This window comes from Myodes glareolus, chromosome 17 (genome assembly GCF_982192425.1).
Source record: "Myodes glareolus chromosome 17, mMyoGla1.1, whole genome shotgun sequence".
Taxonomy (NCBI): domain Eukaryota; kingdom Metazoa; phylum Chordata; class Mammalia; order Rodentia; family Cricetidae; genus Myodes; species Myodes glareolus.
Window position 1 is genome coordinate 26,567,789 of NC_142042.1, and position 26,185 is coordinate 26,593,973.

The 26,185-nt window shown below is 45.2% G+C and overlaps 1 protein-coding gene across 1 annotated transcript in view; it reads right to left on the minus strand.

Annotated features, from left to right (window-relative positions):
- Window positions 1–26,185, minus strand: part of Papss1 (3'-phosphoadenosine 5'-phosphosulfate synthase 1) — a 66,647-nt gene that overhangs the window by 8,838 nt on the left and 31,624 nt on the right. Inside the window, exons 6-11 of the mRNA XM_048456740.3 lie at window positions 25,270–25,383; window positions 22,964–23,075; window positions 20,082–20,287; window positions 18,921–19,056; window positions 9,187–9,455; window positions 2,173–2,402 (exon numbers count right to left, since the gene is read on the minus strand). Coding sequence (XP_048312697.2) covers window positions 2,173–2,402; window positions 9,187–9,455; window positions 18,921–19,056; window positions 20,082–20,287; window positions 22,964–23,075; window positions 25,270–25,383 — 1,067 coding nt within the window. The remainder of the gene's footprint in view (window positions 1–2,172; window positions 2,403–9,186; window positions 9,456–18,920; window positions 19,057–20,081; window positions 20,288–22,963; window positions 23,076–25,269; window positions 25,384–26,185) is intronic.

The following is a 26,185-nucleotide window of genomic DNA, read 5'->3' on the forward strand; positions in this document are numbered from 1 at the left end:
CATCTCCTTGGAGTCATACTTCAGGATGGGGCAATTTATACGTACATGTGTGTGTATGTGTGTATATGTGCACACACAGACATCTCAAAGGTTAAAGAATAAGTCCACGTGGTTAGGAACATAATTGTGTGACAACGGTAAGGAGTTCAGAGTATCCTCAGTCATCACAGTTGAAGTCTTCAGCAAACAGGCAGGGACAGCTCCCATCCTGACTTCACACATGGCCACTGGCAGCCATTAGGCATCCTTCTATTCTTCCTTGTGCCTATAGGAAAACCTTTTTGCCCACAGGCTTTGAGGTTCTCCTGGGTTTCAGCTAGAGATCATCATGCAGTGAAGGTGCAATGGCTCTATGAAAACAGGGGTGAAGCCAAGACATCTTCCGGTCTCCAGTGGCAACAACAGCTTTTCAAAGGAATTCAAAGTTTCATATCCTTTGAAATTTTTTTTAATCACATTTTATTTCTTTGTGTGTCCGCACACATGTGGAGATCAGAAGAGAACTTGAAGGAATCTAATCTCTTTTTCCATTATGTGGGTTCCAGGGATTGAACTCAGATCTGCAGACTTAGTGGCAAGCACCGTTACTTCTTGAGCTATTTCATGGCCTTTCTACTTATTTACTTTATCTGCTTATTGCTTTGCTTTAATTTTTTGAGACAGGGTATCATGTAGCCCAGGCTGGTCTCCAGTTCCCTAGGCAGCAAGGATGAGCCTGAACCACTGCTCCTCCTGTCTCGACCTTCCACGTGCTAGGGTTGCAGGTGTGTGCTAGTATGCCTTTTAGAAACAGAACGTGGTTAAATTTTTCATAAGATTTCTTTTTCCATTCCTGTCCCCTCTGTGACAAAATGAGTCACACTAAATGAGGGTACTGGGTCAGGCTCAGCATTATTCCTCAGCACGGAGCCAATGTTAAAGGCCATGGAAAAGGAGCACTATTGCTCAGACTGGATGTGTCTAAGCCTCCATCAGTTTCCAGTCAGTGCTGTCAGTAGAACTAAAACTGATAAAACATAAATTAAAAATGATTATGTTCTACATGAATCATCTGTTTTCACTGCTGAATATGAATTATAACTTGTCCTAAAAAGCAGATAAATAAACCAAGAGTTGGTCAACAAAACAATTCCTATGTATACATTATATACAAAAAAAATCAGCCAATGGCACATGTCTTTAATCCCAGCACTCAGGAGGCAGAGGTAAATGGATCTCTGAGTTCAAGGCCAACTGACCCACACAGTGAGTACCAGGCCAGCTGGGGCTGCAGAATGAGACCCTATCTTAAGAAAATAACTAGGCGTTGCAGATCATGGGGAAACTATAGAAAGACCTGGGGGGAGGGAAATTCCTCATCCTCTGTGATCATTCCAGAGATGGGAAAATATGGACAGAAAAGATTTCAAATTCAGGTCATCCATGACTAGACTTTGTAACTGAGTTTCACACTGCCTCTATAAACTAGCACAGATATCATAGTCCTGTTCGTTAAAAAGAAATAGACATGTACTTAATATTACTATGTATGTATGTATTGGCAATATCAGAAAGTGAGCCAAAGCCTTGTGTGCGCTAAGAAACTATCATTGAACTATAGCCCTAGCCCACTCTACTTTTCATTCTGAGACATGGTCTCCCTGCCTTGCCCAATCTATTCTTGAACTTGTAATCCTGCTGCCTCAGTTTTCTAACAAGCTGGGACTACCAGCCCCTGCCACCAACCCGGGCACTCCAATCATTTATTCTGAAAGTTGACAGCAGTCATACAGACATACAAATATTAACACTGCCCCTAAGGATCACACAACAGCACTCCCCAAACCACTAACTCTGAATCCAGTGTGTACGTGTGGGGGAGGTTGTTGTTGCTGCTTGTTTGCTTGGCCTGGAACTCGCTATGTAGACCGGGTGGCCTCAAGTCATAGAGCTCTATCTGCCTCTGCCTCCCAAGTGCTTCAGTTCAAAGAGGACATGACCACATTCCGCTCGGATCCAATTTTTACTTTCACTTCTGACTCTAGAATAATGACAGTTAGGTGTCTTGACTTTTCCTGAGATGGATCCAATAAAGCCTCGCATCAGAACTGATATGGACCAGATGATTTGCTGAACCCGGAGACACAGCTCAGACAACACAGTGCGGCTCAGTGGGGGCCGTGAGACACTTACTGCTCGGAGTCATAGTAGTCCATCCGCTTCTTCTTCTTGTTGTAAGCTGCAACTCGGAAGGGCACTATTTCCAGGGTGATGAGGCCGGGGGCCATCGTCAGCACTTTGGCTCCGTGGGTTGGCTCATAGAGGTCCTTCCCCGTCTCCGGATGAGGCATGCCAGCAGGGTCTCGTCCAACAATATAAAAATTGGCTCCTGCCACCATCCGCGCTCTGCAATGCCACTGGACCTAGAAAGATGTCTGTGTATTAGATAACTAGACTCTGATGACTGGCTGGTGAAAAAGAGCAAATGGATAAAAAAAAAAAATGCATTGAGTTTAACCCTTTCCCACCAAGCTGCACCTCCATCTACGGCTCACCTCATCACCACATAATAGGAGGAAGTCCCAACAAACTTAACTCAGTTAGAATCAAAATCAGGCCCACAAACCAAGATCATAAATGGGAATGAATACACAGGAGTATATATTTATGGATTATCTGTGTATGAGGTATAAGGATGTGCACATATTCATGTGTAAGATTTTCACATACACATAAGCAGTCATTCATGGAGCTCAAACTCCAGTCTGCAAAGGGCTGACCCTGAACAGAAGTAAGGCTATGGGGTCCTTCCGAAGGGATCAATAGGGCAGGTTCACGTCCCAATAGATACTGGTCTAAAAACATAACCCAATTAAGGAAATGCACAGGGATCCGTGGAGTAGCATGTTTCAACTGCTCCTGTCTGCACGCCTCTGCTCACTTACACAGAATCTGTGTCTAACACAGAGGCATTGAACAACTGGAGAGTAACTGTCCTGGCAGAGGGAAGTTGCCACCCCCAACCGTGCATTATGCTCATCCCTTCTCCAACAAAGAAAGGAACTAAATGGTAATCCTCACTACAACTTCACATGCTCGGGATAAGGCTGCTGGCCACACGTTCTCAAACCCATCTTGTTTTTGACACTTTCACATAACAGCTCTTAGGAAGCATTAATTATTCTTTAGGAACTAGATTGAGTGCTTAATGACAAGCCAAACATTTTCAATTTCCCAACTAATTATTCATATAGATAATAAAATTAAGCATTCCCAACACCAGTTCAAGCATTAGAAAGTAAACTCTTCCAGGCACAGTTCCAACTCTGTTCCTAGGATGGAATTTCGGAATCGAGCCATTAAGTCTTTATAGACTGGAGAACGAGGAACATCCTGTTGATAACCACACAGTCTTAACAGCTGCTCATTGTTCTGAAATGCATCTGTGCAAAGGAAACAAATCTGGTACCAATGCCTTCTAAATAACCAGAGAACGACCAAAGAAGAATCATTGTTTGTATTCTATTAAGACAATTTGGCAAATATGTGTTTTTGGAAGACTTGGTCCTGATGTCACTGGAAAAACTACAAAAATGAGGTGGGTTTTGTTGGTTATTATTATTTTTTAAAAAATCTTCATCAAAAGGCTGTAAAAAAGAAAGAAAGAAAGAAAGAAAGAGAGAGAGAGAGAGAGAGAGAGAGAGAGAGAGAGAGAGAGAAAGAAAGAAAGAAAGCCAAACACGTAAATTAGGTACCTACAGAGAAAGAAATGGACAGAGCCAGGCATGGTATACACTCTTACGATCACAGTCCTTGGGAGACAGAGGAAGGAAGACTGTACAACCTGGGCTACACAGCAAGACCCCATATCTCAAAAAGTAAGAGGCAGGGGGAGAAGAGAGCAAGAAGAATGGACAGTTTTTCATAAGTCACTTAAATCATGTCAGATGATAAACATTGAAATGCTTAACTACTTAAAATATTAAAACAATTGCTAGAACTTTTAGTTTATTCATCAAAGGATGGGAAGTTAAAAACTGTTCTTCCGCTCTAGCTTTCTCAGACACACAGACTTAGGCAGCTAAGTAACAGAGTTAGCTTCAGAAACCTCACCAGAGTAGTGGGAATTAAATCTGTATCTCAGGGAGCTGCGGGTTGCCTAATACATGCAAGGCATCAACCCAGTGTGTGAATCACACACAGGCTCCCAAAGACTGCTATTTCTATCATCCTTGTGTTACTAGCATTATACAGTCAGACACCAAGGACATCCCAAATCAGGCTAAGGACGTGTGCTCTGACAGGAAGTCTACGAACGACAAGTCATCCCAAGCTCTCTGCCATATTTCCCAGTTCTAGGATTCTTACACAAATCTACAGAGCACCATTATGAGACACAGACAGCGCCTTTATGTGGACTCAGGACAGTGAGAACTTGAGGCAAAGCAATGACACGCTTTAGCCAGCCAGTAGCACAAACTTTTACATACAGTACCAGCCAGACAGTGAGGTACAAACCCAGTAACAAAAACACAGGCAGGGCCAGGTGTGGTGGCACACACCGTTAATCCCAGCACTGTGGAGGCTAATGCAAACTGTGAGTTCAAGACCAGCCTGGATGACATAGCAACACTGGAGTCCGAAGCTAAGTCAAAGCTACATAGAGAGACCTTGTCTAAAAACAAAACAAATAAAACCCACAAGAAGGTATTACTAATAATAAGAGGATGATATTCCTAGAATAGAAAGAATAAAGATTACACAGAGAAAGTACAAAACACCACTTTGGATTGTAATGAGCAGGTATGTAAGCTGATCAGTGGGAGAGTCCATCTCTACGGACGTCTGCCAGAGCCATGCCAACTCACTACTGCAGAACTCTATGAATGTGCTTCAAGTCTGCCTTCAAAACACACACACTTGCACAGCTTGCAGCTACTGTAACGTTAACTGACACCAGAGACTGGAACTGCAAGGCATGGCTGCAGGATCAGATGCGCAGATGCAAACTCTATCTCCATCACTTACTGCCTGACCTCAGCAACTGTTTAACATCCACCGTGGGCTTCATCTGTAAACTGTGAATTATAACAGTGCCTGCCCACATAGCATTATTATAAAGACTAAATTAACATACGTAAATCACTTAGAATATTATCTGGAAAAATATAGCGAGAGCTCAGTCAAAATGAGCTGCCAGGGGCTAGAGAAATGGTTCAATGGTTAAGAGCACTGGCTGCTCTTCCACAGGACCCAGGTTCTACTCCCAGAACCTGCACGGTAACTTAGAACCACTGGCAACTCTAGTTCCAGGGGATTGGACACCCTCTTCTGGTCTCTGTGAACAACAATCACACATGTGGTACACACACACAGATGCAGACAAAGCACCCATACACATTAAAAAAAATTTAGTGAGTTATAACATTTTATTTCTTAATCACTACCTACAACTATACTAATTTAATCAATCTCTACTCCCTTTTCAGTGAAACTGATCCAATAAGAAGATCCTGAAGATTGGTTAAGAAATGGCAGTATTATACAGCATGTGGCCAAAGAGTTGGGATCAGAAGGCACAAATGGTGACCACACAAGACAACCCAGAACTGGTGGGCACACAATGCTGTGCAGTGTGAATCAGCACATCTTCATTAGAAAGGACTGGAAATCTTGCCAGACATCAAACAGATGCACACCCAAATGCAGCCCTTCTACTCAGCAACAACCAGCAGACACATTCACATAAGGAGGTATTGAAACCCGCAGCAGCACACCGCTCACAGCCCAAATGGCCCTCAGCAGTGATGCTGAAGTCACACAGGGGAACATAGACTGAGAATGAGCAGTCTACCACTGGCTGAAGGGTAGCAGGCTTTCTCGGACTACCAGCCCCCAAATCATGACACAGAGACTTATTATTAATTATGAAGGCTCAGCCTTAGCTTAGGTTGTTTCTAGCTTTTTTTTTTAACTTAAATTAACCCATTTCTATTAATCTATGTGCTGCCCCAAGGCTCATTTACCTCATCTTTGTACTGTCATGTTCCTTCCTGCTTCCTCAGTGGCTGGCTGGTTGACCCTGGCGAGCTGGCCCTTTTCTTTTTCTGCCCGCTAGCCCTGCCCATCCCTCCTCTGCCTAGCGATTGGCCGTTCGGCTTTTTATTAGACCAATCAGGTGCCTAAGGCAGGCACAGTGCAACAGCAACACATACTTACATAGATAAACAAATGCAGGATAAACAAAAGCAACACATCTTTACCCAATTGAACAATTATTCTGCAAAACAAACAAATGCAACACATCTTTACATAGTTGACCAAATATTCTATTCCACACCACCAAAGTAAAGTGAGAGAAGACAGGCATGAGAGACCACGATGTCGGATTCTAGCTGCCAGGTGTCACACCACGCTGGCTTAATGCTGTGGCAGTCAACGTTGCTTCAGGAAGATGAGATAAGCATCGGTTTCTGGGAGCACAGCCAGCAGGCACCCACAGCTGCACAGCCAGCAGGCACCCACAGCTGCACAGCCAGCAGACACCCACAGCTGCACAGCCAGCAGGCACCCACAGCTGCACAGCCAGCAGGCACCCACAGCTGCACAGCCAGCAGACACCCACAGAGGGTGTTGGCTTACCGAAGCTTGCTCATCCTGCTTTCTTGTAACACACAGGACCACTAGTACATGGTGAGCTAGACCCTCCCGCATCAATCATAAATCAAGAAACTGCCCCACAGGTTTGCCCACAGGCCAATCTTGTAGCGGCATTTTCTTAAGCAAGTGTGCCTCTTCCCAAAGGACGACAGCTTGTGTCAAGTTGACAAAAGAGTAGCCAGCTCCCTGCCGAACACCATTTGGGTCATTCTCACACTGACAACACCCTAGAGAAACTCAGATCACAGGACTTGTTTAAAGTGGTGAGGTTAGTGTCATCAGCACTATCGGAACGTGGTGCAGAAACAAAGCGGTCCACGGAGAACTCTGAGCGCTTGTGGAAGCACTCCAAGAAAACAAGACAAGGGCTGTGGGATCTCAGTTTCTTCAAAACAAGGGAACGCTCTTGGAATACGTTTCCGTGCTCCTCCCAGGTGTAGTGGATAACAGTGAGTTTACTTCCGATTGCTCATTACTGCTTGCTGTTATTATTCAATTAAATGTTTGACTATCCTTTCATGTCTCTATGGAAAAACATGTTTTTGCCACGTGTGGCTTGTCCTTGTGACTGTACACAGCTTGAACTCGTGAGAACTTTACTCAGGTGACCTTTCTTAACCCTCAGCGTACAAACTATCTGGGGCTCTGAATAAAGCTGCTACCGCGTGAGACTTCAGCCTCATTTATCGGTTCCATTCTCCCAGGCCCCACAGACTCTAGAGCAGTGGTAAGTACCAACTAAAGGAACTGCTGAACAAAACGTGAAACGCAAAAACTAGATAGAGGTCATGGAAGAAGACAATCAACACCAAGGCCATCGCTGGCCGATCCTAACCAACATCTTACTCCAACAGAAAGGCGAGCAACAGGGCTGTTTACTCATACACTGCAACACTGTATTGGTGAACAGGGCCCCAAATGAAGAGGCAATCACATTTTCATCTTCTAGCCTGAGGTTTTGTCTGCTTTTCTTGCATAAAGAGGTATCAGAGAATTCAGCCCCATAAACGAAGCTCCAATAAAGATTCATAAGCTCCATCCTAAATAGTAAAATGCTTGGATTCTCTTTTAAAATGGTGGAAAGAGTTTGTTTCACTAAATTACTTGGATCTTTTTAAAAATGAGTTTGACTCTCAGATAAATCTAAGTGCATTCATCTTCCTCCATGGGAAGGATGAAATGGTGTGGAAATAATGTGCATTCCATTTTTATCTTGAAAACACAAGAAGCTGGCTAGGAATTCCCCCCTCACAACTTCTGAGGTCACTCAGCTGATTTATTAACTCATTCAGCAAATATATTTTGAAAACCTACTCTACTCTGCCCTGAAACTGAAACCTAATTTCCGTCATCTTTACGGACGGATATAAAAAGACCTAACATTCCATTTGACCACAGGCAGAATTCCAAAACCCTGCCCTCCTATCAGGAAGCAATTTTACTTCCTCATTCAATCATGTTCTAGTCCTTCACAAAAGAACCATGAAGATCAACTCCATGAAGGTCAGAAGGTAAGATCCAATACGGCTCTTCTAGGAGACTCAAAGATCTAAGTCTGGTTTCCAGAATCCATGTTGGGTGGCTGACTACTGCCTCTAACACCACCTCCTAGGGGATCCAATGCCACTGGCCTCCACAGATGCCTGTACTCACGTGCACACACACAACCTCACAGACACATGCAGATACACAGCTAAAAATATAATTAATCTTTTTAGGAAATGACTGTCTTGCTGGACACTTTTCGAAAATAAAGAATGCATTTCACACTCAGACACATGTGCGAGAATGCCATTGGGACAAGGGACAAAGCAATCATCTGGTTCTGCAAAGTTATCCTGAAGGTACACGTACTGGAGCTCCTGGGAGGTGGTGAGAGCTAAGAGATGGGACTGAAGGGAGGTCATAGGGTCCTGTCCTTGACAGAAAGTGGAACTCCGGCCCCTTCTTTTTTCCACTGTCAGACCACAATGTAAACACTCTGTTCTGCTATTCACTCCTACCTGATGTGCCATCTTTGTTACAAGCCCAAAAGCAACAAAAACACCCAGTTCTGGACTGAAGCACTCAAATCATGAGCCAAATAAACCTTGTCTCTTCATAAGCTGATTAATTACCTCAGGTGTTCGCTACAGTAAAACGCTGGAGCCTCTTCAGCTCTTGAAATTTTTAGAAAAAGCAAATGTCACACTGCTCTGTCCCCTGCTGAAAGAACAAAATCAGCGTTGTTCTAGCCATGTCTGGACCTTGGCTGGTGGACACAAATCAGCCGTGTGCTGCTCCACTGTTCTCGCTTCCGCTTCCATGTCTTCCTCGCAGCTGGGATCAAGAACCATAAAGAGCCAAAGAAACCTCTCCCAACCTTCCTGATTACTGGAAGCCCAAAGGGGGCAGCAGTTAGAGGATATTCCCAACAGCAGAGGAGTACTCTACTCAATGTTTGGAACACACCTAGTCATCAAAGAAAGGTCAATAGGTCGACTGGTGACGTTATAGTGTTCCCAAGAGTGACTTTGGCACTGCACTGACATCCTAAAAGCAGCCTACCTCGGTTGGCCCAGCATACATCATAGGAGATGGAAAGATGGCCACCACGGTTGTCTCAGGATTCAAGATGCCCTCCTCCAGCACTGCAGCATGCTGCTTCATACGCCACATCAAAGGGACATCGTCATCCTTCGTCCAGCCACCAAGGGGATGGAGGAGCAGGACGGGGCGCCGGTAGCCCCTCTCTAGAAGCTGCTTGTGGGTGTCCTGCATTAACAAGGCATGCCCGTTGTGCACTGGGTTGCGCAACTGAAATGCAAAGACAGCATCTGAAAAGAGAATTTCCAGGGTTAGGACAAGCCATTCTTTCCTGACAAGGGGTGCAAGTAACAAACATGCAAGCTCAGAATCAGAAATGGGTAAAGCCACGAACTGCTGACTGCTTATTCCAAGACAGTCAACATCTGGACCATCCGTGCTACTCTATACACTGTAATGTGGCGCCTGCACTGTGGGACAGTTAGCGAGTCTCGGGCAAGGGCCTGGAGATTTAATCACACAATGAGACATGGGTCATCCTTGAAACATGAATGCCCCCTTTACTGTGTTCAGGGACAGCTTATATAGTGCTCTGGCCACGCCCCAGCTCTCAGAATCTTTCAGCTGCAGGCCCACCAGAAATCACTTCCCTGCCATCAGGGTCTCATGCTCAGAGCAGCTGCAGGATGCTCAGAGCAGAGGAAAGCAGGTTGTTTACAGGAAATTCACGGTCTGGTGGTCTGCAGTCCCCAACAGACATCTATCTACAGCTATTATTCAGTATTACCAGCCCTCATTCACCTGAGGATGGGTGAGACGGGAACCACAGACAAAAAGCAGTTACTTCTGTGTGCAGGGGGAATGAGAGCAACTGTCAGGCTCTCTTTCCAGTCCTCATAGTCAGCTGTTTACAACAAATACAAGTTAGTGGTCAGTGTGCCAATGGCATTCCTCACTCAAATCCTTCAAAGACCCTAAGACTTGAGTTGGTAACGAAACCCAGGTCATTCCCAGGGCTTTAACAAGAGACAGCAAGGATGTGAAAAGAGCTATGGCCACAGTTTTCATTTGCTACCCAAATTCATGCAGATTACTCTGAGAACAAAGCCACTGTGTTGTCATCTGAGGTCTGGGCTTAGGACTGCAATGCAGCAACAGTATCTCTGATGAGGAAATGGGCTAATATTCAGATGGTGACAACTACAAGCTTCATTGAACTGTGTAGCCATCGTGTGCTACAATCCTGGATTCATTCTTCCATGCTTGTACCAGGAGACCTGTCAGAAGCCATAGTTCCAAGACAAAGTTGTCCACTCTCTTCATATCTATTCAATATAGTTCTTGAGGTCCTCGCTAGAGCAATAAGACACAAAAAGGAGATCAAGGGGATACAAATCGGAAAAGAAGAAGTCAAACTCTCACTATTTGCTGATGATATGATAGTTTACATAAGCGACCCCAAAAATTCTACCAAGGAACTTCTACAACTCATAAACACTTTCAGTAATATAGAAGGATACAAGGTTAACTCAAAAAAGTAAGTAGCCCTCTTTACACAGATGATAAATAGGTTGAGAAATAAACCACAAAAACAAAACCCTTCACTATAGCCACAAATAGCATAACATATCTCTGAGTAACTCTAACCAAACAAGTGGAAGACTTCTATGACAAGAGCTTTAAATCTTTGAAGAAAGAAATTAAAGAAGACACAAGAAAGTGGAAAGATCTCCCATGCTCTTGGGTAGGTAGAAGTAACATAGTAAAAATGGCAATCTTACCAAAAGCAATCTACACATTCAATGTAATGCCCCAGCAAAATCCCAGTAAAATTCTTCACAGACCTCAAAAGAACGGTACTCAACTTCATATGGAAAAGCAAAAAACAAACAAACAAAACAAAACAAAACAAAACAAAATAGGATACCCAAAACAATCTTGTAGAATAAAAGAACTTCTGGAGGCATCATAATCCCTGACTTCAAACTCTACTAGAGAACTGAATCGAAGACCTGAATATTAATCCACACACCTTCAAACACCTGATTTTTGACAAGAAAGCAAAAAATATCAAATGTCAAAAAGAAAACATATTTAACAAATGGTGTTGGCGTAACTTAATATCAACATGTAGAAGAATGAAAATAGATCCATATCTATCACCATGCACAAAACTCAAGTCCAAATGGATCAAAGACTTAAACATAAAGCCAGCTACACTGAACCTCATAGAAGAGAAAGTGAGAAGTACACTTGAACGCATTGACACAGGGAACCACTTCCTAAATTGAACCCCAGTAGCACAGACACTGAGAGAAAAAATTAATAAATGGGACCTCCTGAAACTGAGAAGCTTGCTGTAAAGCAAAGGACACTGTCAACAAGACAAAATGACAGCCTACAGAATGGGAAAAGATCTTCACTAACCCCACATTGGAGAGAGGACAGATCTCCAAAATATACAAAGAACTCAAGAAATTGGTCATCAAAAGAACAAATAATCCAATAAAAAAAAATGAAGTACAGACCTAAACAGAGAACTCTCAACAGAGGAATCTAAAAGTGGCTGAAGGACATTTAAGGAAATGTTCAACTGTAGGGCCCAGTCTACCCTTGCTCCTTGGAGTGCATATTGAGGACAGTTTCTGGTCAGCTAGCTAACATCCTGCTTGCTCCTGTGCTCCCTCTGCTATAGCCTGGTGATTAGCTGTAGGGCATTGTTTCATCTTTGGTATGGTAATTTCCCACCTGCCCAGGAGGAAATCCTATGCAGCAGTCAGAACCCCCCTGCCTGGGAGGTAATCCTTTTGCAGCAGCCAAAGTATATTAGTTTTGCAAAAAGCTAAATAAAGTGGCATTCGGCTGATCTCCTTTCGAATGACCATGGTCTCTTGTGTGTTTCTTTCTATCTCCAGGCCTTTGCCCAAACGTGCGAACTGTATCAAGAGGGTAACACAAAATCAGGTGTTACAACTGGAGGCCCTACTGGGATCAGCAGCTACAGTCGGAGACCCATCTGTGAGATTTGGAAAGTAGGGATCCCTGGATATCAGTGTAGAGATTTCTCAGAAAACTATGAAACAACCTTCCTCAAGATCCAGTAATACCACTTTTGGGTATATAGCCATAGGATGCTGAATTGTGCCATAAGGACATGTGCTCAACGATGTTCATAGCAGCTTTGTTTGTCAGAGCCAGAACCTGGAAACAATCTAAATGCCCCTCCAACAAAGAATGGATAAGAAAAATGTGATACATTCACACAATGGAGTACTACACAGCAGAAAAAAATAACAACATCTTGAATTTTGCAGGGAAATGGACGGACCTAGAAAACATTATTTTGAGTGAGGTAACCCAGACACAGAAGGACAATTACACATGTACTCACTCATAAGTGGTTTCTAAACATAAAGCAAAGAAAACCAGCCTACAATCACAATCCCAGAGAACTCAGACAACAAGGAGAACACTAAGAGAGACAAACATGGATCTAATCTACATGGGAAATAAGAAAAGACAGGATCTCCTGAGTAAATTGGGAGCATGGGGACCATGGGAGAGGGTTGAAGGGGAGGGGAGAGGAAGGGAGGGGAGCAGAGAAAAATGTATAGCTCAATAAAATAAAAGAAAGAAAGGAAGGAAGGAAGGAAGGAAGGAAGGAAGGAAGGAAGGAAGGAAGGAAGGAAAGGAAGAAAGAAACCATGGTTCCTTGGGTTATAGAGTAATTTCATCGAACAGAAGAACTGCCCTGGCACAGGAGCTGTTTTCACAGTTCTCTGAACACCTGCCACACCATCTACCACCTGCCCCATCACTACCACCTGCCCCATCACTACCACCTGCCCCATCACTACCACCTGCCCCATCGCCCCGCCACCTGACACATCACCTGCCATGATGACTTGACTCATAAACTCCAATTTGTTTACTTTTATTTATTTTTACTTTTACTAAAAATAATAAATGATTTACCTTTATAATTTTTAAGTATGTGCATCATGTAGTATGTCTGTGTAGGGGATATGCACATGAATACAGATGCCCTCAGAGGCCAGAGGTGCTGGATCTCCTTAGAGCTGAAGTTAAGGCAATTGTGAACTATTCTCTGAACACCTGACCTGGGTGCTGGGCACCAAACACAAGTCATTTTGGAGAGCAGTATAACTCACTTCTGCAAAGTTTACTATGAGACTCCTGATCGTATATGAAAGCAAATTTGACCGCTAAGAAGCCTTGAAGGCATTCACGGCTTTGTAAGACACAGGGCTCTACTGTAACCACTCGACCCAAATGCCACAGTGCAAAAGTATCTGGGGACAGCACTTGGACCCTTAGCCTGGTTATCTCTGGCGATCAACCAGTACACGTGACTGCCAGATTTAGTGTGCCAGCTAGTTCGCAGAATAAGACAGGAGAGGAAGAAGTAAAGTAAAATTCCAACTAGGAGGAAACATGTGGAGGCATTTCTGCTCTCCAGAGGGATGTGAACATAAAATCATCTATTCTGTCAAAGATGGAGGGCACATAGCTGGATGTAAACCCTGGCATAGGATAATCACATTATATTCTGAATGCTTCTTGGAAAGGATGCTGGTACCAAACAAGGGCTAGGGATGAAACGTGAAGTAGTCTGTGACAGTCTGTAGAGAACTGGCCCAGTGAGACTGTACAGGTCTGACACAGGAGAGGACAGGAAGGAAGGGGGTACAGACACTAGAGATAAAACTGCTGGGCGCATTTCCACATAAAACAGAACTCTGCCAACGGTTCCATTTTATCTCCTTCCTTAATCAATGTATCCCCAGGGCCGGTTCATCTGATAGACCATACATACCCTGCAGACAGTTATGAGGTCACAAGCACCAAGGGTACTAGGCTGGGCTCTGTAGCACTGACTTGCAAGTTGGTTATTTCAGCAAAACTTGGCCCCAAGCTCAGATCACCTCTCCACCTGCCTCTTAGTGCCCCAATATCACCCAAGATTCAACTCCTGCTACCTCGTGCCCATCCCCCGTCCTGCCCCCTAGCTTTGGAGAATGATACCTAATTCCGCATCCAGAACACTCCAGCTCACCTTCTCCCACGTATGTGCTCAGACACCCAGCATCTGTCCACGGGCGTCTGCACTGACTGTTCTCCCCCTGCAGTCTGACCTTGCAGCGGACAGGGACAGGGAGGGTGCGAACAGATGAAAGCGCCAGTTCAGACAAGCGCTGAACAGTGGGGTAACTGGGGGGCTCCCGTGCCTCGGGAGTCTGCAGTTTATTCGGAGAAGGAATGAGCAAGCGTGTGGTTAAAGGAACCCAGTTCTTTCGAGTCCTGCAGGGAAGGATTAGAACTGCTTGGAAAGACTGGCGCTGACTGTGTGGAGCGGCCATGATGAAGGAGCAGAACATGGCCTCTTCTCTTCACTTCCACGTGGGACTGCTGGGCTGAGGTCACCCAGCCAACTGGTTTCTTTCTGCTCTGACACCCAGTGAGCATGAGCATCTTGCCATATCCCAACGGTGCCCTGCTTTCTGTCTCTGTGTGAGCATCTACCACGGCCTTCGCAGCCCAAACGTCACACAGGGCCCTGGGCTTCTAAACTCACCAGCCTCTTACCTAAGCCCTCTTTAAAATAAAAAGCAGGAGCCACGGCAGAGAACTTAAGGCGAGACTGTCTGTAGATAGACTATTTTGGCATCGCTGTCTTTGGGGTTCATGCTTGGTTTGGCCTAGTCTCCTAATTTTCGTGCATATATTTTACACAACCATAATCAAACATGAAATGTCAGGCTCCGCTGGGCCTAACCCCCTGCTTCTCACTGCACCTGGAGCAGCAGGGCTCACTGCTGGGCTGTGTGCCACCCTACTGCTATGCTCACTCAGGAACTGCCCAAACCCCACCATCAGCGATACTCCATTACTATGTGGTATCTCAGCCATATCTCTATGGCCCGATTCCCAGCTCATCACTATAGACATCGCTAAACCATCTCAGTACTCACTTCACATTCTGTCTTCCTACTGTGGGCATCACTGTCTCAACCCCAGCCCCACTCACTCTATTCCTCCCCTCCTTCCCAACCTCCTACGTAAAGCTGTCTGGGTAAAAGGACGGCCCAGTGTGGCAAGCTCTCCTTCCCTGCACTCCGGACGCCCCCACCAGGCCAAAAGGCAACATGGTAAGAAGCAAGGTAAACTGGAGCCCTTTCCTTTCACAAGTGAAGGGGAAGAGGAGTAGAGAAGGCCGTTTCGGAACTGTGTTTCACTGCTAAGAAATTAAAGGACAGTGTCAGCATTTCCTGACGGTGAAAACAGCAACAGCTCCCTGGATGTGTATAGCACAGGTTACATGATAACCCATCAATTGGCATGGGCAGCGGGAACTGGCATCAAGCTCCTGGGTCAAAGACAGAAGGCTACAGCTGGCAACCAGAGGAATAGGAGGAAACTTCTGGAGGAGCCTTGCCAACCTGTAAAGCCTCCACACTATGCCCTCAGCAGCCCTCACAGGGCCTCCGCACAAGGCGATCTCACTGCCAAACCCAAAGCACCATGCCCACAGCACCTCCTGACAGAACTATGACCTATGCGCCTCCACACAGAGCACCCACACAGCATCTCACTGTATCGCCCTACAGCACCATCTCACAGCACTGTCTCCTATGCAAATCCCTGCTGGGCACAGGGCTCATACCTGGAATCTCAGTACGCAGGAGGCTGAGGCAGAAGAATACCATCCCAAAGCCAGCCTAGCTATAGAGTGAGAGCATCTCAGGAAATGGAAGAGAGGGAGAGAGGAAGGGAGGGAGAGAGAGAGGAAGGGAGGGAGGGAGGGAGGGAGGGAGGGAGGGAGGGAGGGAGGGAGGGAGGGGAAGGCATTGCTTCCTGCCCCTACCTAATGTTGCCAGTTCAATGCCCAGCACTACTTGTGGGCTCCCATAACTGCACCCATCTCTCCTTCCATCCAAGCTTATTTCATTAACTTTAGACTCTATCCGAGGGTGCTGCTGCTTGCAGCCTGCTGCGGGAGTATCTTTCGCTGCCTCAGCCAATAGTCGCTGAAGCACGAGCCCACTGGGGCATGGTATATTTCTCTTTTAAAAAGAGACACAGATCCCGGATCAGGCTCTCTTGGTTCCGGCGCTTGGTCCCGGCTCCTGCTCCCGGCTCCTGCTCCAGCGACTAGGCTCCCTTTTTGACGGTTTATGGTGTATGTAAGTTTTACCCCCCAAAATAAATAACCCCTTAAAACATAACTGGTGTGGGATTGATTCGCCGATAGCAGCCAGAATCTGCCAGACAGGGATTCTCCTCATCTGGTTTCTGGCTGCAACATCTCTAGCTCACTGCCTTTAGCATAAGGAAACACACTAACTTCACTCCCTCACCAACCTGCTCTATTGCCCCCGACTTTGCCTGAGATGTCCTTCTAACATCTCTACACATTCCTTTAAATAGCCGGTACTTCAACAGCTCAACAAAAGCCCTCGTGGACAGACCAGAACTGTGCAGCACCACGCCAGCCTGAAGAAAATATTCACTTTGCAACCAGCAGGACACCAACGTTCTGTGTAGAACAACTAGGCTGCTCAGTGAAATCCCTCCTTCTCTCTAGCCTATCAGTCAATTATCTGGATTCCAAGAACCTACTGTCAGTAAACAGCTCCCCTCCTGATTAGCAATTCAGGCAACAGGGAAATCTCAGTCCTCTCAGCTACAGAAGAAACTCCAACACCAAACTGTCCCATCCATGTTCACAGGACAACACTCTATACCAGGTCACAGACACACTTAAGATGAGGTGGGAAGGAGCAAACAGAGGCACGACCACACTGGAGATAAAAATGGGGACTATTCCTGTTTTCTCTCTCTTGAACACATGGGTAGGCCGTTGTCACTGGCTTCCTAATGAGTGAACAAGAGCTGCCGAGTAAACTCCTCGGTCTGTTGCTTATTTGCCTTGGTCTAAAATGGAAAAGGAAACAAAATAACACCACAAATCTTCCTCGTTTGATGTAAGGCTAATAACTGGCTCTCAGCTACTTTAAACAAAGTCGCAATCATTCATTATGCAACAAGTTCCCTAAATGACTTAAAATGTTTGGCTCACAAAGAGCACAAAACAGATGGAGTAGTAAAGTCTCTAATTATGAACAATAATCCCATGATAAGATGTCTCAACAGAGCCAAATAATTGACTAACATCGATTCAAGATATGAATTCAGATTTTGGCAAAAACAAATTAAGGAGGTCTCAAAAAGTCCTAAATGTGTTTCTGCTCACCACCAGAATCGGAAGGGGAGAAGGGAGAAAGGGATGGATGGAGGAAGGGAAGAAATGAAATGCCCTACCTATAAATAAATAAAAGACCCGACTAGAAATGTCTTAAATAATTTAAATATGTAGTATCTCTTTAATATGAAGTCTGGAGATAAATGACAAAGTCACCAAAGCACCTTCTGGGAAGCATGGGCAGAAATGTCTGGTGCACATGGAAGCACATCATTTACCAACACCCATGCAGTGCACATGGTGAGAAGATGCTGTCCTGGAGCGCTCGGAGCACAAGGCTGCAGAGAACAGCACCTCGGTCTTCCTGAACACACTGCTCCTCTTCACCCCAACCCAGAATGATGAGAACATTGTAAGTGCTCCTTCACCCCAACCCAGAATGATGAGAGCATTGTAGGTGCTTCCTTTCACCCCAACCCAGAATGATGAGAGCATTGTAAGTGCTCCTTCACCCCAACCCAGAATGATGAGAGCATTGTAAGTGCTCCTTCACCCCAACCCAGAATGATGAGAGCATTGTAAGTGCTCCTTCACCCCAACCCAGAATGATGAGAGCATTGTAGATGCTCCCTTTCACCCCAACCCAGAATGATGAGAGCATTGTAGATGCTCCCTTTCACCCCAACCCAGAATGATGAGAGCATTGTAGGTGCTCCCTTTCACCCCAACCCAGAATGATGAGAGCATTGTAGGTGCTCCCTTTCACCCCAACCCAGAATGATGAGAGCATTGTAGATGCTCCCCTTCATCCCAGCCCAGAATGATGAGAGCTCTGGAGCTCCCAGACTACTCTTGAAGCAACTTCATCCTGCTGTTGCTCAATGTCTTCTTTACCCGGAAAAGCCCCTTCTTGTGTTTACTTTTGAACCTCAGCACTTGGCACACGAGCAGACAGATACACAACAAATGCAGGTTAATGGAATAGACACGGTAAGGTGGTATTGCTCCATCATTTGTTCCATGAGACACCCCTGGTGTGAGAGCAGTTCTGACAAACTCTCTTACATAGTTCTGCTCAGCTTTAACATGTGAGTTTTATAATAAACAGCCAATTTGCTATGAACATCCATCTTTCACACCATATGCAAAATGTTACATCAAATTCTAAGAAACGCGGGCAGTGGTGGCACACGCCTTCAATCCCAGCACTTGGGAGGCAGAGGAAGGTGGACCTCTGTGAGTTCAAGGTCAACCTGGTCTACAGAGCAAGTTCTAGGACAGGCTCCAAAGCTACAGGGAAACCCTATCTTGAAAAACAGAAAACAAAAATAAAATCAAAAAATTCTAAAAAGGTATCAAAATACAAAAAAAAAAACAAAACCCTACAGAGGCATGGCTGACTACTGCTTTTCTCTGTCTAGTCCATTGCCTCAAGCACCTTTAGCTATCACCCCTTTCTATACATGATAGTGTCAGGAAACCTCTGGAGCGCCAAGGGGCCTCATACTAGGCGAGTCGGCCAGCTTCTTACCAGCATTCATATCTTTAAACTTCTGCTTGAGCTCGGTAGGAGTAAGACGATACTGGTCAAGGCCATCGTTCCAGTAAATTCGGTCGAGGACCTGCAGATCTCCTCCAATCAGCCAATCGCCTTGTTCCATAACCATCTAACAGGAAGCAAAAGGAAATTATTTGCCACAACAGAAGCAGGACCATTACTCTCACACGAGCTAAGCGCAGCTTCTGCAAGCTGGTCTCCATCCTAAAGGCCAAGCTAGGCCTATGACCATCATTGGAATGAAAGACGCTGCAGAAACACCATGATACAATGTTTGAAGGAATTTCTGAAAAGCGACCAAAACCTAAGTGAATGATTATTATAACTTTTCAGTTAAAAAAAAGAAAAAAGAAAAAAGGCATTTTTCCCTGCTGTTATTAGATGTTGGTTAACAGAATGACTTATAACCTATGGGTATCCCATCTTGTGTGGGACACCCTCAGGACCCGCGTTTACAGGCCGCACCTGAAGCCTACCATTTCCCTACACTGCACTGCGTGATGCCTGCATACACTTCATTTTTTCTAAAATTTTTTCTTCAAGTTTTCTAAAATTCAGCCTCTACTTTAAAACACTAGACAACTGACAGATACTTGCCTTCAATACTGACATTTCCACACTCAACACACAAATGAAGCACTCTGATTTTCCACAAGAATGTGATGTTAAGATGCTGGAAATATTAAGCCGCCCTGGTGGGGGCCCCCACTGCACCCCCTCGTATCTTTCTTGTAAGAACACATTTGATATCTTTCCCTACCACTACATTCCAAGAGAACAAACCTTTGCCCAAGACGTCCAAGTCCTGAGTTCTGAGCCAGCCCTGAGCTCAGCACCTGGTGCACAGTAAACACTGTAAGCTATGTGTTACAAGCTGGAGTATACATACAGCTACGCACAGGCTTAGCATGCACAGGGCTCTGGATTTAATCCCCAGCATCAACAATTTCAAAAAAAACTACAAAGAGTTACTGAATAAATATTTATATGAGTCAAAACAACAAGGCCATCTGCTCATTACTCTCATCTAAGAGCTGGTCTCGATTCTGCAAAACTTCACAGCCCAGAGGCACAATTAACACACAGCCAACGGCCACATTTCAACACAAATGTTACTGTCGGATGAGTCAAGACCTTAATGTAGGGGTGGTTCTTGCATGTTGTTCCCCACTGTCTGGCACAACGCTCCTCTTTCCGGTGCTCAAAAAATTCAGGATTTCGAAGAATGGCTACACGGCGGCCCTCATACATCAGAGCAAACGCTGTACAGCCATCCAGCCTCTCTTTGTCCTCATGCGTAGCTGTCAGAACTATTGGCACTGACAAGTTGATGACCCCTCCTGCAGGACACAAAAGAGCACAAAGTACACAGCTTACTCAGTGGCTCTTAGTGTAGTCACCTTCATCTTCAGTGACACAATTCAAAACAACAACAACAACAACAACAACAACAAAATTGTTTAAAGAAGCAGGGCCAGTGAGAACGCTCAGCAATCGAGGGCACTCGCTACCACACCTGACAAACAAGAGTTCGATCCCTGGAATCCACATGGTAAAATGGATGACCTGACAGCCACAAGATTTCCTCTGTCCTCAACGTGTGTGCTGTGGCGTGAATGATTACACAAGCACACACATGAACACACACACAATGAATTATTGATGAATTAATGCAAACATTTTTAAAGAACCAGTGACAGTCTCTAGAGTACCTGGCACAAAAGAAGCAACTAATTTATTCAGAAAGTTAAAAAGACAGAGACGAAGAGAAGAAAGGGGGGATGATGCTGGACGCTCTTCTGGATGCTGCACACATGTGCTGCTTTCATTGCTTGAGGAATAAAACTGTTTCGGTCAATGGCCAGGAAAAATATAGATAGGCGGGAAATCCAAACTAAGAGACAAAGAGAAGGAAGGCAGAGTCAGGGAGATGCCATGTAGTCACTGAAGGAGTAACATGCTGGAGTATCACCAGTAAGGCACAGCCTCGTGGCAATACACAGATTATAGAAATGAGTTGACTTAGTTGTGAGAGCTAGTCAGTAATATGTCTGAGCTATTGGCTGAACAACTACAATTGATATTAAACCTCTGAGTGTTATCTTATACGCGGCTGTGGGGACCCACGAGTGGGGAAGAAATCGGTCCAGGGGCACCAGGGGGACAGAGAAAAAATATTTGACTACGGGGAAGGAAGAGGAAGGGAAGCAAAGAGATGGGATAGGGAAAAAGGGAAGAGGGGGTTGGAAGAGAAGGGAGAAAAAGAAGGAAGAGGAAGAGGGAGGGGAGAGAAGATGGGATGGGAAAGAAGGAGGAAGGGAATGGGAGAGGAGAGAGGGAGGAATGGGGGAGGTAGGGAGGGGATAGAGAGGGAAAAGGAGTGGGGGAGAGGAGAGAAGAATAAAAGAAAAGTGAAGGAACCAACACATATCACATACTAATTCTCACAAGTCATCCAGCTGTCCTTGGGGAGAAATTCTATACAGAACTGTGGCAGTAAAGGAACTCATCTACAAAAGACACATCAGAAGGCTATGACTATTGAAAAACACTGCACATCCCACTATATGAATGAGACCAAGAACTCTATCTCATTTCCAAGAAAAAGTTAAATCCTTCTTGAAAGGGGAATGACACAAACAACTACATTTCAAGTGGCAAACTGGTCAAGTATCTTTGAGCATATTTACATAACAAAGATAATCTATTTTTTTTCTTTTTATTTACTTGGGGTGTGTGTGTGTGTGTGTGTGTGTGTGTGTGTGTGTGTGTAGGTGTATACATAGGCCAGGGGAGGGCGATATGTCTTCCTCTATCACCCTACACCTTGCTCCCTTGAGATAGGTCTCTCACTAAACTGACAGCTCAGGAAGACTGCCTGGCCACCAAACTCCCAGGAGCCACCTGTCAACACTGAGGTCACAGTTACTCATGGCCATGTCTAGCTTTTACATAGGACCTGGGAATCTGGACTCAGGTCCCTCTTCTTTCAAAGCAAATGCTCTTACCCACCTAGACATTTGCCCAGCCCTCCCCCTTTAAATTACATTTTTAATATAGTCAGAATCAAACCAATGGCAGGTGTACCTGGCCAAGAAACAAAAACAGTAATCAGTGGTTCCAATTACTCCAAACTGGGGTACCAGTGAGCCCAAAGCACACTCTCAGTTCCCAGCCTGTGGTGCTCTACGTTTTTTGCTTTGCATTGCTTTCTGAGACAGACTCTCTACAGTCCTGGCGATCCTGGAACTGGCTATATAGACAAGGTTAGCCTCAGACTCACTGAGATCTACCTTTCTCAGTATTAAAGGTATGCACCATCACACCCAGAGGTAAGTGTGTGTGTGTGTGTGTGTGTGTGTGTGTGTGTGTGTAAGTTACTATAACATATACAAGCTAGAAAATTGGAGTAGGCTCTTAAATTCCTACTGGGATTTCTATACAGAAGAAATCCTACTGTGTAGGGAATCATGGACAAAGCTGTCAGCCATCAACAAATTCAGATACACTTCTAAAATGACCAGGAACAGGTTAAGATGGAAAACTAATAAGTCAATGTGCACTAAACTTCAAGTTAAGTCATTCCTGAGCAGGCAAGTAAAGACGACCACTGACTCAAAAGAGGAAACTAAAAATACAGTATTTAATCTTTACAGAAAACAAACACACAAACAAACAGGCTTCGTAGAGGAATGGTTCAGGGTGTACGGGCCCCAGGGGGGACAAGCACTCCATAGTGAACCGGCTGGCATGGCACAGGGAATGACTGGCTTTCATGACTCTCTTTCTGTCCTGATCCCAGGTTTTCCTCCTTCCTCCACAACGAACAACAAGTACAGGAAGGAAAAGGAAGAGTGGGAATAAGATCCCATAGTTCACTTAAAGTGTCCCAGTAGAGCTTAGCTTTCCTGACTACTAGTGAAGGGCCACGACTGCCTCTGTGGAAAGTGTCAAAACCCTGAAGCCATGCCGTGCCTTCTCACACCCAGGTGGATTTCAGATGTAGACCGTCTTACCGTCCAGAAGGCAATCGAAATGAAGGCACTGCAAGTATTCCCTCTCTCTCATGAAGCCATTCAGAGGAGTCGCCCAACCTTCCGCCAAAACCTGCACCCACTGCATATCCACCTAGGAAATTAGACCATAAATTAAAAAAAAAACACTTATTTCATGTACTTACAAGCCCAAGCAGCAAAAAGTGTTATGTGTTTGATTTCGAAAGCAATGGTAACAAACATGACAGCAGCGGCTGTGGATCCTACAAACTGAAGAAAGAACAGGAACTCCTGGAGGACACACTTTTCTTCTATTCCATCTGTAACACATGACCCTCCACTACTTCCATCGGGGACAGCCTCCCCTAAGCCAGTGGTTCTCCAATGTTACTGTGTTTCAGACAACCTCTGGGAGGTGTGCTACAGTGCTGACTGCCAGATGGGCCTGGTGGGGCGAACTTAATCCTAACACTTGGGAGGCAGACATAGACTAGCAGATCTCTGTTTAAGGGCAGCCTGGGGTAGACAGCAAGCTTCAAGTAAGGCCAGGCTGTACGGTGAGAGCCTGCCACAGAGCAAGCAGACAAATAAATGCAGACTGCTTCCCATTCAATTTCCAAGGCGGTGGGAATCTTCTAACTCTGTCAAGTTCCTAGAACTGCTAACAGATGCGAGAAGATCTGAAGCCGCACGCCGATAGTCACTATCCACCTTGCCTCCTTGCTCGTTTTGTTTGTTTTTCAAAGCAGGGATTTGCTTTGTAGCCCTGGCTGTTCTGCAACTTTGTAGACCAAAGTCTCAAACTCACAGCGATCCGCCTGCCTCTGCCTCCTGAGTGCTGGGATTAAAGGCATGCACCACCACTGCCCGACTGACAGTCACCATCCTAAACCAAAAAGATACTTTACACAAAATATTTACCAAGAAGTCTCTTCTCCAGACAGTAACTTCATCTTACAAAGACCACTATTGCTTAAACTTCCAGACTTGTGGTTACATCCCAACAGAACAGTAAAAAAACAGGTGAACTGCATACCTCATACAGCAATGGATCCCCAATGAGAAAAGACTACGCCCATGGACCATGGTGTGCAGTAAAATGGAGTCTCCCATTCATTCCTAAAGCACAATGGCCATGTGTGCAAGGAAACAGCCAACAACATGGGGAATTATACAGCCTCAATTCATATAGGTTTAGTGGTCGCTGCTTATCTCAGTCTAGACGGCATCGGTTAGGCGCTGAACGCCTGTACTCCTGCAGGCTTCCTTACTTGAAGCCTTGGCCTTCCACATGACTAAAGAAATTTGTGAGGAAGCTGGGAATGGGCGACCAGCAGTGTGGGTGGGTGCCAGACACTGAATCCACACGCTCCCGGACTGAAGGAAGCTCTCCTTCAGGGTTCTGCAGTGCCGTCCACCTCCAGACAGATCTCTTTCCCTCTCTGTGCAAACTACAGTCCTTCTCCATGGCCACTGCCACAGCCCTGCTTTACACCATCCCTCCGACACTCGTCCACCTCACACCAGGACACACGCAGCCCATTTAAAGCAACTCTGACCAAAGAAGTGAACAACTACGGAGGAGCCTTTGTCCAGGCCAAGCTCAGTTCTCCACCCTCAGTACCGAGAGGTGACGCTTCCTCACGTGTTCTAGATTTTTCTTGGTGTAAATGAAGAGTTGAAGGGAAAGCCAACTGCCACTCCATACTCTTATTCCTTACCCTTTGCGGGATTTTGCTTGCTTTTTTTTTTTCTGTTTTTATAATATGTATAAATTATACAGCTTGAAGTTTCCTAAGATTTGAGACTAGGCCACAGTTCCTACTCTCATCCTGCTTAGTCTAACTCAGTAACTGCTAATTGAGAAAGGCACCTAATGGTAGCATCAGACACAGATAGATATACAACAGAACTATTCCTAATGTGTCTATTTTTCTTAATATAAGGGAGAGTCAAGTGTTGGACAGGAAATTGGGAAACATGGTTAAAGCAGTAAAAGTTCATTCTAATTATTATGGGTTAGCATTTCTTAATGTCTTAGAAACATTCCTTTCTCTCTTACGCCCCCAAATCTCACATAATCTTTGTCCTTTGATATTTCAAAATAAACAAATGTGACTAAAAGCAAATCAAAGTCACGGTACTGTGGGAATACTGTTCCCCATGAAACACATTCTCCATCCCTGGGAACTGTGATATATACCACAGCACCCTGACCTGCTACTGCCACCCCGACTTCAAACACGGCCACTAAGCCCCACATTCATCAAGCTAACCGCTCCTCGGCCGGCTGAACCACTTGGTCTGAAAAGCAGCGGAGAACTTACTTTATTGATTTTCAGTGCTGGTAATGCTTCTGCGTCCGTTTTTGCCAAATGCAGTTTGTTCTCTGGCACATAGAGTTCTTTCACCTCATAGGAGGCGTCCACAGGTACAATATCCTGCACAGCAACAAGAGGGCAATTAGACAGCAGATCCGACAGTGCGGGCATCCCCAAACGGCATCTCAGGGAAGAGAAACCAGCATTTCTAGCAGAAAAGGGGGCTTTAGCACCATGTCCCCTCCTCAGTTTCCCTAATGTTAGTTGGTCTGCTCCCGAATAACATCTCACACTCACGAAATCAGCATTATGCCCCATCATCTAACAGAAAAGAAAACATTCCTAGAATCTTAGGTGCCTGTACATAGAATGCCCTCAGATACACAGCAATGAAAATGTTAAACACAAACAATCCATGTGAGACACCACCACTTTTCCCTATGTACCTTCTCCTCGGTGTCACTGAAGCCACCATTTTGCTCATAAAATTCATATTTCAGAATGTGTTCACTTCCTTCCCACAACCATTGAAAACTACTTTTTAAAAATGTTTTTGTTCTTACACCCCAAGGTTTCCTCTCCCTACCTTCCTCCAGTTCCCCACCCACACCCCACCCCATCCACGGCTCCTCCACTGTTCTCTTCAGATGCAGGCAAGCCTTCCAGGAATATCCGCCGAAAAGTAGTACTTTTTGATCCCACATGAAATAGAACTGCAGTCAAAATCCTACGTGCTCACCAACGACACTAAGACATGCTTTCTTCCTGTTTGGTCTCACACGTACTGCACACGTGGGCACGGAGTGGAGGGAGGTGGTGCAGGCTGTGTGTGTGTGTGTGTGTGTGTGTGTGACAACACTACCACTTACACTGCCAGTAGGAGAGCTTCACAAGACTGGCTCCCAGGGCACTACCATGCCCT